The following is a 17,454-nucleotide window of genomic DNA, read 5'->3' as shown; positions in this document are numbered from 1 at the left end:
AAACTACTTAGTGACGACTTAAATGTTCAAATTATTGCCTATCATTTTTGATTCAAGCATTTACTCTTTCAGGAGTAGATTGAACAGCAGTCTTAATTTCTGCTCTCGAAATGCTTTGAATGGGGTTTCGTATTCTCTGGATCATTTTTTTTTCGAGTAGGCCTAGCTGCAAAAACAAGGTCTTTAATCCGTCCCTATACCTAAATAAAAGTGAAATAACAAACCGTCTTCACACCACACAGTTAAATCTGGTGATAGTCAGATAATTGGACCCTTTCTTTTCGATAATGCTATTATTGGTGAACGCTATCTAATTTTTTAAGGAATTAATTGCCTCTTCTTCTGGAAGATGTACCGCTAGCAGTTCGTAGGTCCATGTTGTTTCAGCACGATGGTTGTCCCACGCATTTTTCCACAGTACTAAGAGATTTTTTTAGATGAGTCATTCGCTGATAGATGGATAGGACGTGGAAGCCTATTTCTTGGCTAGCTAGATCACCAGATTGAACTGTTTTAGACTTTTATTTATGGGGGCGGATTAAAGACCTTGTTTTTGCCGCTAGGCCCACTACTCGAGACAACATGATCCAGAGAGTAGGAAACGCCATGCAAAGCATTGGCGAGAGCAGAAATTGAGACTGCTGTTCTATATACTCTTGAAGAGTAAATACTCGCATCGAAAAATATGGGCCATAATTTGAACATTTAAGTCGTCACTAAGCAGTTGTTTTTATTTCTTTGTTATATTTTATAGTGTTGTTTGTCCTATTGTTTTTTTTATTAATACACGTTGACATCTAAAAAATGTTTCTTTGTTTTTTCCACAGCACACTACCTTTCCTTAACTTCGTTTACCGGTGACAGTAACGGTTAGATTTAAAATTTCACGTTTCTTAAGATATCTCGAGACAGAAAGAATGTATCGACATGCGGTTTGCGCTATTCTGTTGCTAATTTGATGTAATTTTGTAATACAGGACTAAAAATGCATACTTGTATTTAATATTTTCCAAAGAAAACTAGATTTCTGAAAATAATTAAAAAACGCCTCTTAGCTGGCACATTACTTAATAGGCTGTTTCGAAATTATAACTCTTACACTGACGAAAAAGATCTGTTTTCAACAAGACCATGTTTGCAAAATTCGATTTAGCATAACCGGACTTACAGCCATTTTTTCATAACAAGGTTCCCACTCATCCCCACCTCTTATTTGCAAAGGTAGACTTGTGAAATCAAATATGCGCAGAATTTTATGAAGAATACCATGATCGGATTTCCAGTGCCCTTTCGCTAGGTAAATTTTGTAAAATTATGATTTTTTAATTTTTGATATTCAATTACGCCCTCTAGCGGCGAACCTACAATTATGAAAATAATTTCCAGGCTTTTCCCGAGGCAAATTTTGTTATAAATATTTTTTTCTGAATGTTGTACTATAAACGGTTCCTGAGATATGGCCGAGAGCCATTCTTATTGGGACACCCGGTACATTCGTAAAAATATACTAATCGGTAATTTTATACACTATGATTGAAAAGTCAGAGTAATATGTACACGTTTGGCGAACTCATAGACAGAAGTTAACAATACTGACAGATGATTACTTACAAATTTTATTGACGTATTTTAATTAAATAAATACTTACCAAACCAAAAATACAATATAATATCAAAATAGCTCTTAAAAGAACTGAATTTATTAAAGTAAATACGACTGATTATTAAAATTTATAAACTCTACCGGACCTAACCCAGTTTCACTGTCAAAGTGACAGAAATCGAATCAGTCAGATTATAGTTGACCAGCACGATTACTCGAATAGTAGTTTATACAATCATTATCTCTACTCATGTTGAATGTTTTTCTAAGAATGACATTAGAAGTACAGAAATAGTCAAGTGTGAGTCTAAATTTTCTACTAAATTAATATAACTACGTTGAACAATTGTATCGCCGTCTCACTCTGTCAATTATAAATATGTAACTGCGTATGTCTTGGATAACGTTTTTGCTTTGTAGACAACACTTAATAATCTATCTCTCTCGTTTGTTATTTATAGAAAAAGGCAGCAAATCCAAAATATGTGCTTAATATGATTCATGGGTATTTTTTCATTTTTCCGACTGCACTTGTATTTAATATTCTGCAAAGAATACTAGATTTCCGAAAATAATTAAATAACGCCTCCTAGCTTGCATATTACTTATTAGGCTCTTTCGAAAATAAGATACTTACATTAACGAAAAAGAGCTGTTTTCAACAAGACCAAGTATGCAAAATTCGATTTAGCAGAACCGGACTTACAGCCATTTTTTCATAAGAAGGTTCCCACTCACCCCCACCTCTTATTTGCAAAGGTAGACTTAAACCTGTGAAATCAAATATGCGCAGAATTTTATGAAGAATACGATGATTGGATTTCCAGTGCCCTTTTATTAGGTAAATTTTGTAAAACTTTGATTTTTTTATTTTTCATATTCAATTACGCCCTCTAGCGGTGGACCTACGGCCTGGAAATTATGAAAATAATTTCCAGGCTTTTCCCGAGGCAACTTTTGTTATAAATATTTTTTTCTCAAAGCTGTACTATAAACGGTTCCTGAGATATGGCCGAGAGCCATTCTTATTGGGACACCCGGTACATGTAGTGTCCATTAAAAGTTAAGCGATCATAAAAAACTCCATTACTTTTTGATCAATTTGAAGCTATTTGGTTGATTTACTTTAAAATCGTTAAAGTTAAAAAAAATGGTATTCCAAAATCTCTCATAATTGCGACCTCTTCAGGTAAGATAAAATTTACATATATGCAGTATAAGATATTATCTTCTTCTTTAACCCATTAACCGCCAAGCAAAGAAATACTGCAATAATATGTAAAATATTTGACTAACTAGAGTAAAATAAACTTAAACATTCGTAAAAAAAATTGTTTTACACTTTGATAATGGCAGGTGTCACAACAAAAAAAATGGTTCGTTTTCGAACCTTTGGCGGGACTGAGATATAAACATTGAAATACACAATTTTATTTTTTTGCGAGTGTCAAAAGTCTCAAAACATTTAGAGTGTAAATGGACCTGGCATTTTTGATAAACAAAAATAGTATGGTTAGAACATTGCCTACACCTTCTTCAACTTCTTTGTCAAAAACGAAGTCGAACGGCCCTCTATCTTTTTTAGAAATTATTTTATATGTTTCCAGTTTACACTTTTCAATTCTGTTTCTCGCACTGTGCCAGTTGCATAAATTCGACAAATCGACATAAATATTGTCTACAACACTACACAACCAGAGCGCGCACTGTTGTACGGTCCGGAAGCGTCAACCATCCACTATGTTAACGAACCTCTTGCGCTTCGCGCTCCCTGCAACTGCTCCAATCGATACGGTATGCGCTCTTCTACATATAAACCGACACCGATTGGAACGCCGAGACGGAGCGAGCACTGTTGCACGGTCCGGGAGCGCCAACCATCCACTATGTTCACGAACCTCTTGCGCTCCCTGCAACTGCTCCAATCGATGCGGTATGCGCTCCTTTACATATAAATCTCAGTATCCACTATGTGGAGCAGTTGCAGGAGCTCGGAGCGCAAGCATAGTGGATACGTTCTTTTACACCAAATAAAGAAATATCCCAACAAATTAATACCAGTGCGTCACCTTGAAATTCCTGATCAGACAGGATTATAAGTCGACTTCGCGGTTCGTTATCGAACCATTATTTTCAAACACAAGATTTGATGACTCATTTTTATAACAATTGATGTACAAATAGGTTAAAACAAAAAAAAAAAGGTTTTAATTTATTTGACCACAAAAGTGTTATGCCAATAAAATTACAACACTAAAAATAAAGTTGTGTCGAAGGATTCAAAATGTCGGACATTTAGAAAATATGTCTGTGATGAAAACATGAGTTTGGAAATTAAACAAAATTAAATTTAGTTACACTTATATCTTCTGGTTGCTTTAATAATGCAAAGATTTAAAAAAAATTAACGAATTGCCAATAAAAATAACGAATTTTCGCACCATTCGCATTGGCGCTAGTTGGGTTACTAGTGATGTTGATTATAGTTACTTTCGAGTATTCGTTACAAATTGTTACTTCTGTGTAAAGTAATCATTTACAGTATTCGTTATTTTGATTACTTTTGTATTTGAGTACCGGTAATCATATCGACAATCGTATTTCTCAGTAGGTAGGTATTTTGTATAGGTACTCCGATATAACAACGACCTTCATCGATCTGTTTAAGGGATAAAAATGATTTGATTACTATGATTACTTTTGATACTTTTGTATTTGAGTACCGGTAATCATATCGAGAATTGTATTTCTCAGTAGGTAGGTAGTTTGTATAGGTATAGATATAGATCTAGATAAAAATATAGGGTTCTCGCATTCGATCTTTGTTAATGACATACATTACATATTTTCCGTATACTATTATACCTCCTGGTTTCTAAGAAATATGCTAGTAGAATAGAACAATATGTGGGAATCTCGGAAAGAATTGCAATGATTATGATGAATATACACGAAAAAATCACCCTAAAAATTATTCAAGTGTACGCCCCAACTTCAACACATCCCGATGAAGAGATAGATGAGTTCTACGAGAAAATAATAGAAACCAACACGTGCTATCACAGCACCTATACACTAATAATAGGAGATTTCAACGCTAAGATCGGACAACGACTAGAAGAAACTGAAAGCTATATTGGTGAATTCGGCTATGGTGTTAGAAATGATAGAGGAGAAACCCTTGTGAACTTCCTACATAGCAACAAATATTTTGCAATGAACACATTTTATAAGAAAAAACCGCAAAGGAAGTGGACGTGGTTATCACCAAACGGAAAAACACGGAACGAAATTGATTACATCATGTGTAACAAGAAAGATATCGTAGAAGATGTAACAGTAATAAATTCGGTCTCTCTGGGAAGCGATCATAGAATGGTTAGAGCTAAACTAAGAATTGGGTATAGCAAACGTAGAACTAACTTTAAGAACACGACACAAATAGATACAGAAAAGCTAAAAGCCGATAAAGAAAAATATGCTAGTAAATTAAAAACCGCCCAAGCACTGAATCTAGAACAACTCAGCATAAATAAAATTAACTCAGTTATAACAAAAGAACTATTGAATACCAGCTCTGAAATAGCGACCCGTCATAAAAATAAAAAATCCAAAATAAGTGCAGAATCGCAGAATATGCTGAAACAACGAAGAGAGCTCTTGTCACGAAACAAAAGAAATACCACAGAATACAAGGAACTTAACCGAGCCATACGAAAACAGATAAAAGACGACATTAGAAAACAGCAAGAAGACCATATAGAAGAAGTGATAGAGAAAAATCGAAGTCTGAAATATACCAAACCGAAATTAGGCAAGAAAAATATTATAGCTATAAAAAATCAACAAGGCCAACTAGAAACAAGCAAAGCTCAGATATCGAAGATAATTGAAAACTTCTATACTGAATTATACCATTCAAAAAACGATCCCCCCGACTGTTCAAAGCAAAATCTGAAAAGGCAAATAACAAACGTAAACTCTGAATTAATGCCCGAAATAAGCGAAGCAGAAATAGAAAATGCACTTAAAGAAATGAAAAGAAATAAAGCACCGGGTAACGATGGAATTCTGACAGAAATGCTGAAAGACGGCGGTGAAGAAGTTATCAGATACCTAAAAATACTTTTCAATAAATGCCTATTTGAAGGAAACATACCAAAGGAATGGAATACTGCTAACACAATCTTAATACACAAAAAAGGTGACAATACAGATCTGAAAAATTATCGTCCAATATCACTACTATCACAACTTTATAAAACATTCACAAAAATAATTACAAATAGATTGACAACAAAGTTCGATGTATATCAACCAGCAGAACAAGCCGGTTTTAGAAAAGGCTTCAGTACATGCGACCATCTTCACACACTAAAGATCCTAATGGAAAAAGTTAACGAGTACAACTTAGCAATCTGCTTAGCATTTATAGATTACGAAAAAGCTTTTGACAGCATAGAATTATGGGCTATTGAGGAAGCACTGGTCAATAGCAGAATCGATTCTAGATATAGGATATTAATACATAATATATACAAAAATGCTGAAATGGTAGTCACGATGGATAACGACATGAAAACTAGGCCAATCAAAATCAATCGAGGAGTAAGACAGGGAGACACCATATCTCCAAAACTATTTACTGCCGCACTTGAAGACATCTTTAAATCATTAAATTGGGAAACAAAGGGACTCTCGATAAATGGAAAGTATTTAAACCACCTAACATATGCAGATGACGTGGTACTAATAGCCGACAGCTGGAAAGAACTGAAGGTGATGATCGATGAGCTTCATAGAGAATCCTTAAAAAAAGGACTAAAAATGAACTTGAGCAAAACTAAGCTAATGTCGAACAAAGATAACCATCGATAACCAACGATAACCATCCAAGGAACAAAAGTGGAACATGTAAAAGAATATATATATCTAGGTCAGAATATCAAGGTAAACAAAGAAAATCAAACTACCGAAATAAGCAGACGAGTAAGAATGGGATGGGCTGCATTCGGAAAACTCTCATATATACTAAAAGACAAAAAGATACCACAATACCTTCGAACCAAAGTGTTCGATTCTTGTATCCTTCCCGTTCTCACTTACGGAGCTCAAACCTGGACATTCACAAAAATGAACATGGACAAGATTAGAAAAACTCAAAGAGCCATGGAACGACAGATGCTTGGTATCTCACTAATAGATCGGCAAACAAACGAAGCAACCCGAAACAAAACAAAAGTAAGGGATGCCGTGGAACAAGCGGCTAAATTAAAATGGAAATGGGCTGGACACAACGAACGTCTCGAAAATGGTAGATGGAGCAAGGAAGTTGGAAACTGGCGACCGTACGAAGCGAAGAGACCAAGAGGAAGACCTCAAATGCGCTGGAGCGATGACATCAGAAGAGTCGCAGGACCAAAGTGGAAACGCCTCACACACAACAGAGATGAATGGCGAGAAATGGGAGAGGCCTTTATTCGACATTTCGAATAGAAAAAAGGCTATAAAAAAAAATTATACCTCCCTCTGTTTCATCTTCTATCTTCTCCTCGCCCTTAAAACGCTTCATACCGATAACGATATTCGATAAGACTCGTAAAATACCGGTCCCGTCCGTTACTCGCTGGGATACGATTGGTAGAAAGTAATCAAGTGTACTGGTTGTAGATACAATAGTCGTTACTCGCTCTGATACAATTGGTACGAAGTAATCAGAGTAATCAAAGTAGATACAATAGTCGTTACTCGCTCTGATACGATTGGTACGAAGTAACGAAATAATCAGAGTAATCAAAGTAGATATAATAGTCGATACTCGCTCTGATACGATTGGTACGAAGTAATTAGAGTAATCAAAGTAACGATTTGCCTCTTCGTATAGTAATAGTTACTTTCGGTATTCGTAAGTAACGAGTACTTTGTAACGAATAGTTACTTTTTCATCATCACTATTAAGTACAGTGCCCAAATTTTAGGCGTGGGTAGCTTCCATGACAATTTGCCGATATCTTCTCGATCTTGAGCGGCATGTAATAATTATTCTGCTGATAATGCAGTCCATTGACGAGTTTCGGAGCCATGAATATTTCTTCCTACCAATTCCTCTTTTTCCGTCGATCTTTCCGTTGAGTATTAACTGCAGTATCCTGTATCTGCAATCTCTAATTATATGCCCCAGATGTTCGAGTTTTCTCTCTTTTATCATCTTCATGAAGTCACCTTCGCCTTGACCTACTCTCTTTAAGACTTCTGTTTGAAATGCGTTGAATCCACGATATTCTGAGCATTCTACGATATAACCACATCTCGAAGGCTTCTACTTTGTTCATTATGTTAACCTTCATGATCCAGGTTTCACATCCATATAGTAATACAGGATACACATAACATTTTAGGAACTTGAATATTATAGACCGGGAGGTAGTGTCAAATTTAACCGGAGCATTTTAGCATGGCTGTTTTCTTTTTATTTAGTTAGGTGTTCCAAAGCTTATTAACAAATTATGTGTCAGCTGGCCAAAAACCGGGGATTTTAGGCAAGAAAAGGTAAAATGTGAAACTTGATGGAAAAACGCTACAACTTATATGTCAAATATTTATCTCCGTGACTTACGTGTATAATAGCAAAGAATACTTAGCTACTGGCTTTCACCCAGACGACTCGGGTTCAATTCCTGGCCCTGAAAATCTTTTTTGTTTTTAAAATTGACATTTTGATTTGAAAAATAATTATTTTTCGATATACCACGTTTTTATTATTTATACGACACAATATAAAAAAGTCTGTATGTCTTTTATAGAATCGTAAACTATGCATTTGATCATAATATTATTATGATTGACCTCCTTAATAAACAAAGTTGTTGTACATAATCCCCTAAAGCTTCCTTAGTTAGTACGACCAATCTAAGTGAAAATGGAAGTTGCCCCCCCCCCCCCCCCCCCCGACCTTCTTTTTTATTTTGTTGGACCCCAATTTTTCACTTTTCTATCACCAACCCCTTATTAGTCTAAATATTTCCTTGTTCTCTATAATATATAAAAATGAATGTTTTTCTGTATGCCCCTTATCGAATCGTAAACTATGCATTTGATCATATGATGACCTCAAGCAAAGTTGTTGTACATGAACCCGGGAAGGTATCTGAGTTAATGCGACCAATCTAAGTAATCATTATTTACTCAGACACCACAAAGACAATATTGTTTATTTGAAAAAAAGTATTTTTGAGTATTTTTTGGCTTTCTGGTAATTTTAAGGTATTTAACTTTTAAACATTATTTTTTAGTTCTAAGGCGGTACGAAGTTTGCTGGGTCAGCTAGTTAATAATAAAAAAATATTCTTGAACTATGTAGTTTGACAAAGATTAAAATCATTAATTTATGAATTTTAGATTGTAAGAAAAAAGCGTCAGCTGAATATATATGATCAAATGCAAAGTTTACGATTATATAAAAGACATACAGACTTTTTTATATTGTGTTGTATTGTATAAATAATAAAAACGTGCTATTATCAAAAAATAATTATTTTTCAAATCAAAATGTCAATTTTAAAAACAAAAAAGATTTTTAGGGCCAGGAATTGAATCCAAGTCGTCTGGGTGAAAGCCAGTAGCTAGGTATTCTTGGCTATTATACACGTAAGTCACAGAGATAAATATTTGACATATAAGTTGTAGCGTTTTTCCATTAAGTTTCACATTTTACCTTTTCTTGGCTAAAATCCCCGGTTTTGGACCAGCTGACACATCATTTGTTAATAAGCTTTGGAACACCTAACTATATAAAAAGAAAACAGCCATGCTAAAATGCTCCGGTTAAATTAGACACTACCTCCCGGGCTATTAGTTGTAAGTTCAGCTGAGAATTGCTCATAATAGATCTAAGTTTCGTAAATGCTCCTCTTGCAATTTCTATACGAGTTTTAATTTCTTCATACGGATTTAGCATCTCGTTTATCCAACATCATAGATATCTAAAATGGTTAACTTTTGTTATCGGTTCATTACTGATAATTAGTTGCATGGGTCGACGTTTTGTTTACTAACCACAAGTAACTTTGTCTTTGTTGTATTTATGATAAGTCAGTTACTGGAGCATTCTCTAGTTACTGGAGCATTCTCTAGTGACTCGATCTATAAGGAATTGAAGATCTTCGATACTGTCAGCCATGATCGCGGTGTTATCTGATGTTGTTAATAGTTTCTCCACGATTCGAACTCCACATTGCCCTTCCAAGGCTTCGTTGAAAATTCTTTCTGAGTAAACGTTAAACAAAGTTGGGGAAAACACAAGATATAAACTGGAACATTTCTTGGACTAAAATTTTGAACTTCAACCAGCAAATCAGAGGTAACTAATACATTTCTGCAGATGTTAGCAGAAGCTAAGAAACTAGCTTGTCAAACATGGGCTTTGTATTCGATAAGCACACAATTATGTTATTTTTTCTGGAAAAAAATCTAGTTTTAACGTTCCATTACTTATATTATGTACCGGATGTCCCAATAAGAATGGCTCTCGGCCATATCTCAAGAACCGTTTATAGTACAGCTTTGAGAAAAAATTTTTATAACAAAAGTTGCCTCGGAAAAAGCCTGGAAATTATTTTCATAATTGTGTGTCCACCGTTAGAGGGCGTAATTGAATATCAAAAATTAAAAAATCTAAATTTTTCAAAATTTTCCTAATGAAGGGCACTGAAAATTCGATCATCGTATTCTTCATAAAATTCTGCGCATATTTGATTTCACAAGTTTAAGTCTACCTTTGCAAATAAAAGGTGGGGTGAGTGGGAAGTAATATGCCAGCTAGGAGGCGTTATTTAATTTTCTTCAGAATTCTAGTTTTCTTTGGAAAATATTAAATACAAGTATGCATGTTTAATCTTGTATTATAAAATTATATTAAATTGGCAATAGAATAGCGAAAGCCGCATGTCGATACCTTTTTTCCATTTCGAGATATCTTCAGAAAGGTGTAAATTTTAAATATAACTGTTACTGTCACCGGTAAACTAAGTTAAGGAAAAGTAGTGTGCTATCGAAAAAACAAAGAAACATTTTCCAGATGTCTACATATATAAATATAATTATTTAAAACAACAATAAGACAAACAACACTATAAGATATAACAAAGAAATAAAAACAACTATTTAGTGAGGACCTAAATGTTCAAATTGTTGCCCATCATTTCCGATGCAATCATTGACTACACTTACTACTACTATACTACTCGGAAAAACATGATCCAGATAATACGAAACGCTATTCAAAGCATTTCGAGAGCAGAAATTGAGACTGCTGTTCAATCTCTTGAAAGAGTAAATGCTTGCATCGAAAAAAATAGGCAACAATTTGAACATTTAGGTCGTCAATAAATAGTTGTTTTTATTTCTTTTTGTTATATTTTATAGTGTTATTTGTCTTATTGTTGTTTTAATTAATATTGCTTTTCAACGCTTCTCATTTGTTTCGAATCACATTGTCTCTGTCATGTGTCGTATAATCCGTGTATAATATTAATATACGACATAATATGACGGAGGCTCGAAACAAATGAAAAGCGTTGAAAAGCCCTTTTATAAACGTTGACATCTGGAAAATGTTTCTTTGTTTTTTCCATAGCACACTACTTTTCCTTAAATTCGTTTACCGGTAACAGTAACAGTTATGTTTTTAAATTTACACGTTTCTGAAGATATCTCGAGATAGAAAAAAGGTATGGACATGCGGTTTTCGCTATTCTATTGCTAATTTAATCTAATTTTATAATACAGGATTAAAAATGCATACTTGTATTTAATATTTTCCAAAGAAAATTAGATTTCTGAAAAAAATTAAATAACGCCCCCTAGCTGGCACATTACTTATTAGGCTGGTTAGAAATTATAACTCTTACATTGATGAAAAAGATCTGTATTCAACAAGACCAAGTTTGCAAAATTCGATATAGCAGAACCGGACTTACAGCTATTTTTTTCGTAACAAGGTTCCCACTCACCCCCACCTCTTATTTGCAAAGGTAGACTTAAACCTGTGAAATCAAATAGGCCCAGAATTTTATGAAGAATACGATGATCGGATTTCCAGTGCCCCTTCATTTGGAAAATATTGTAAAATTTAGATTTTTTAATTTTTGATATTCAATTACGTCCTCTAGCGGTGGACCCACAATTATGAAAATAATTTCCAGGGTTTTCCCGAGAAAACTTTTGTTATAAAATTTTTTTTCTCAAAGCTGTACTATAAACGGTTCCTGAAATATGGCCGAGAGCCATTCTTATTGGGACACCCGGTACATATTTCAATAAGTATTTCTTTCATTTTTGTTGAAATGTTAGGTTGTTGAAAATAATTGTTGAATCCATTTCTTAAGGTAAATATTTTGAGGTAAGAGTTTTTCGATGTAAATAAACAGTGTAGCCACTTAGCATTTGAAGGGTCAGAGGGAAAAATGATGAATGTCATTTTTTTGGTCATTTTGCGATTCTTGCGCAATCTGTTAACTTAGAAAGAGTACTATCAACCTGTGAATGGCCAAGGGGAAATAACGATGAGAATCGCCTTAAAAACACGTCAGAAGAGGGTCAATCCAAGCCAAGTGGTCCAAAGGTGGTTGCTTGACGATTTTTAATATTTTTTATTTTTCTACCTTGTAAACTTCAGTCTATAGAGAGAAAAAAATTGCATTCATTTTATTTTTTAAAAATTTAGTTTTTCGATGACTGCCATTTTTGTTCAAGCGTGTCGATCATTTTCACGGAAAACATGGCTTCGCTCTTTAGCCAATCTTTTTACTGAGGTTTGTTCTAGAACAATAAATCAAAAACCAAACTTTTTAGAAAAGTATGCTCTAAAAAAATTGCCTGTAGCATTATTTAATTTCAAACTACCCTAAGGCCTTAAATGAACCTCAAAGTTTGAAAAGGTAAACTGATAAAATTCCATTTTCAGCATTTTTTTAACAGCATAAGGCAAGCCGGTAATGATTTGTAATTTTTTTCAGGAAAAGACATACGTACATACTTTAAATAAAAAAAGTTTGAGCTTTGAGACTTGAGTAAATATTTTCAAAAAAATTCAAAAATGTAATTTTTTCAAAAATCTCAAAGTTTGACCCCTTATATCCCTGATGGGCACGGATGAAAAAATTTGAAATTTGTCTGAATGTTAGCCCCTAGCAAGTAGAATAAGAAGTAAAAATTTGGAGTTGCAGACTTACGTCATATAGGAGTTACAGGCCTGAAAAAATGGTCAAAATTTGAGCGTTTGAGGGCAGGGTAATGAAAATTCAAATAAACTGTCTAATGAAATAAAAATTAATGTATTTTCACCAGATTTCACAATGAATACAAATTTATACAGGGTGGGCCAAAGAAAAGAGCCCACCTCGATATTTGGCAATAGTTACCTATTCGATTTTAAGGAAATGCCGAAATAGGTTCATTTTTATTTTTATTATATTGCAACTTTTTGGGATATATTTCATACTACGTGATGACGTCATCGATGATTTTTTTAAATGGGAATAGGGGTCTTGTGGCAACTAAAAATACATTTTACTGCTGTCAGAAAATAGAAGAAATTTTTATTTTACAAATAAACATTTCTTTTCGCTTAAATTAAATCACAAACAGCTTCCCACCTACCTATTGACAGTTTGAACATTTAATTTAAGCGAAAAGCAATGTTTATTTGCCAAATAATATTTTCTTTCTATTTTATGACAGCAATAAAATGTATTTTGAGTTAAATCAATTAAATACATTCTTCTTTGTGTGTCAATTAATTTAATTTAAAAATTATTTTTTGGCCACCCTGTATAAATAATTATATTATTGTTTATACTACTGAACAGAGAATTGAACACTCTTTCAAATGAGATAACATACGACCCCTATTTCCATTAAAAAATTATCGATTACGTTATCACGCCCAGATGGATGACGTCACTGACGATGACACGTCATGGAGACGTATGAAATATAATATATAAAAAAATTGTAATTTAAAAATAAAAATCGACCTGTTTCAGCATTCCCTTAAAATCTAATAACTGCCAAATATCAAGGTGAACTCTTTTCTTTGGCCCACCCTGTATAAATTTGTATTCATTGTGAAATCTGGTGAAAATACATTAATTTTTATTTCATTAGACAGTTTATTTGAATTTTAATTACCCTGCCCGCAAGCGAATTTACAAAACCTATACCATTTCAGTCATAGCAGCGACTGAATTCGAATAGGGTTTGTATGCAGAATATTAGTTACATATCCTATACCATTTCAGTCATGACAGCGACTGAATTCGAATAGGGTTTGCATGCAGAATATTAGTTACATATCCTATACTGTTTCAGTCATGCAAGTAAAACTAATCAAATATTTACTTAGTGCATTTATTGTTATATCATAAAATTTAGATATGTTTTGAAAATTAAAATTAATAATATATATTTCGATAATATTAAAAATTAAAAACAAATGAGTAATTACTAATGTACGAATATATGTATACAGTATGTCCCTGTAAGTTGGAACCATATGGAAAACAGGTCGATTTTTATTTTTAAATTATAATTTTTTTGGCATATATTTCATAGGTACTAGTGACGTCGTCCATCTGACGTACATAACGTAATCGATGATTTTTTTTTAATAGGAATATGGGTCGTGTGGCACCTCATTTGAAAGGGTGTTTAATTCTCTATTCAGTAATATAAACACAAATATCATTATTTATACAGGGTGGACAAAAAAACAATTTTTGAATTATATTGATTGACGAAAAAAGAAGAATGTATGCAATTTACTTCAATCAAAATACTTTCTATCGCTGTCAGAAAATAGAAAAAACTGTTTATTTGGCAAATAAACATTGGTTTTTTGCTTAAATTAAATGTTCAAACTGCCAAGAGTTACGTGGGAGGCTGTTTGTGATTTAATTTAAGCAAGGCGGAATGTTTATTTGTGAAATAAACATTTTTTTCTCTATTTATTGATAGCAGTAAAATGTATTTTGAGTTAAATAAATTACATACATTCTTCTTTTTTGCGTCAATTAATTTAATTAAAAAATATTTTTTTGGTCACCTTATATTGGTATACATAATGATATTATTGTTTATATTACTGAACAGAGAATTGAACACACTTTCAAATTAGTTGCCACACGATCCCTATTCCCATTTAACAAAATCATCTATTACGTTATCACGCTTAGATGAATGACGTCACTAGTATGAAATATATGCCAAAAAATTGTAATTTAAAAATAAAATCGACCTGTTTCGGGATTCTTTTCCCAAGTCGTCCATTTTAGATAAAATGAATTTATTCCATAACTTAGCCCCTCTCTGTATAAAGATACTTTACTCTTAACAGAAATTCATATTTTTTGACATCTCTCATATACTATTAATAAAACTTAATATCAGATGATTGCATCTTCGGTTTTAGACCATGCAGAACTTTTTATGAAGAATATCTTTTTTGCGTAAAATCGTTAATAAAAATTTTTTCCATATGGTTCCAACTTACAGGGACATACTGTATATATTCATACATTAGTAATTATTCATTTGTTTTTAATTTTTAATATTATCCAAATATATACTATTCATTTTAATTTTCAAAACATATCTAAATTTTATGATAAATAAATCCACTTAGTAAATATTTGATTAGTTTTACGTACATGACTGAAACAGTATAGATATTTGCTCAGTAATAATCAAAAATTTCGTTTGCAAATCCTACACCACTACAGTTAATTTCTAGACCGAAATAGTATAGGATATGTAACTAATATTCTGCATACAAACCCTATTCGAATTCAGTCGCTGCCATGACTGAAATGGTATAGAATATGTAACTAATATTCTGCATACAAACCCTATTCGAATTCAGTCGCTGGCATGACTGAAATGGTATAGGTTTTGTAAATTCGCTGCCCGCAAACGCTCAAATTTTGACCATTTTTTCAGGCCTTTAACTTCTATTGGGACCGTGCAAGTTCGGCAAAGCGACCCCTATTTCTACGCTCTGTACTTTTATTCGCACTTTCAATTATATTGGCCAATTATATTAGTCCTGGTTACTGGATAATTGTCAAGGCCATAGTCCAAAAAAATAATAAGAAGAAAAAATAAGATTCAGGTTATGTTATGAAAACGTAAACAATTGTTTGTAGTAAATAAAATAAGTTATTAAAATGCAGTACTGCCAGCAAAAGACAATTAATTAAATTTACCTTTATATAATAATTGCATATCATATCAATATTGTGGAGCAATATATAATTTTTCTGCTTCAATGACAGAAGGTATGAAATATACGTCAAGTCAATTTGACAATTTCAATTGACAATATGAATTATTTAAGATAGTTACAATATTTCTCCGCGACTCGCGCACGGTTGTTTCTCGTTTCCCTTCCAAGTACCTACTTGCACACCGCGAATATGAGGTAAGTCTGCAACTCAAAATTTTTACTCCTTATTCTACTTGCTAGGCGCTAACATTCAGCCAAATTTCAAATTTTTTCATCGGTGCCCATTAGAGATATAAGGGGTCAAACTTTGAGATTTTTCAAAAAATTACATTTTTGAGATTGTTTTTGAAAAAATTTACTCAAGTCTCAAAGCTCAAACTTTTTTGTTTAAAGTATGTACGTATGTGTTTTGCAGAAAAAAATTACAAACCATTATCGGCTTGCCTTATGCTGTTAAAAAAAATGCTGAAAATGGAATCTTATCGTTTACCTTTTCAAACTTTGAGGTTCATTTAAGGCCTTAAGGGTAGTTTGAAATTAAATAATGCAATAGGCCGTTTTTTTAGAGAATACTTTTCTAAAAAGTTTTTTGATTTATTGTTCTAGAACAAACCTTAGTGAAAATATTGGCTAAAGAGCGAAGCCATATTTTCCGTGAAAATGATCGATACGCTTTAACAAAAATGGCCATTATCGGCAAACAAAATTTTTAAAAAATAAAATAAATGGAATTCTGTAGTCTCTATAGACTGAAGTTTAAAAGGTAGAAAAAATATTATGGGCCATTTCACGAACATACGCCTGTTTTGGATTACTTCGACAACGAATATTTTACTGTGCAACGTAAGAAGTACGAAAGTAAATGGCACTAATAATTATTCCAATAAACAACAATGTAATTTGCAATTAACTTTCGTTCTTCTTATTTTGCACGGTAAAATATTCGTTGTCGAAGTAATCCAAAACAGGCGTATGTTCGTGGAATAGGGTATAAAAATAGTCAAGCAACCAACTTAATTTATATTGGACCACTTGGCATGGATTGACCCAAGATGGAACGGAAAGGGGAAAACAATGAATATGTAACTTTGTGAAAAACAATGAATATGTAACTTTGTTTTTTATTTTACTGAAAATGCTTCCAGATAGACATTCATCGTTCTTCCCCCTGACTCTTCATTTGGCAGTACCTCTTGCAATGATAATCTTGTATAGTTTCCTAGAAACTAAGTTGCATAAGTAACCTTAAATATAATCTGTAAAATTGTTTTTTTACTTACATTTAGCGACAGTCTCTTCAATGAATTCTTCATTCGATTTTGGTGTCGATTTTGGCGGATCTTCACCATCTTTCTCTCCGTCTAAAATAGCGTTCGTCTTGTTTTCCGCTACCATAGCACAACCTTCCCAATGATAAAACTGGGCTATTAAGGCTTCCACCGCACTCTCTTCTCCTAAAAATAGAATCGTTTACAAGTAGAAGTAGATCCAATACGAGAAAAAAATATTCGATCACGATGTAAGCTGAATTAACCAGCAACAATGAACAGCAATATTATTTTAACAACTG

The 17,454-nt window shown here is 33.1% G+C and overlaps 1 protein-coding gene across 4 annotated transcripts in view; it reads right to left on the bottom strand.

Moving 5' to 3' along the window:
• Positions 1-17,454, bottom strand: part of LOC126884530 (protein wings apart-like) — a 163,707-nt gene that overhangs the window by 17,556 nt on the left and 128,697 nt on the right. For all 4 annotated transcript variants that reach the window (XM_050650476.1, XM_050650477.1, XM_050650478.1 and 1 more), the window contains one exon: positions 17,165-17,338. In XM_050650476.1, coding sequence (XP_050506433.1) covers positions 17,165-17,338 — 174 coding nt within the window. The remainder of the gene's footprint in view (positions 1-17,164; positions 17,339-17,454) is intronic.

Source organism: Diabrotica virgifera, chromosome 5, assembly GCF_917563875.1.
Source record: "Diabrotica virgifera virgifera chromosome 5, PGI_DIABVI_V3a".
Lineage (NCBI taxonomy): Eukaryota > Metazoa > Arthropoda > Insecta > Coleoptera > Chrysomelidae > Diabrotica > Diabrotica virgifera.
Note: the sequence above shows the minus strand (reverse complement) of the source record. Positions and strands in the feature narration are given on the sequence as shown.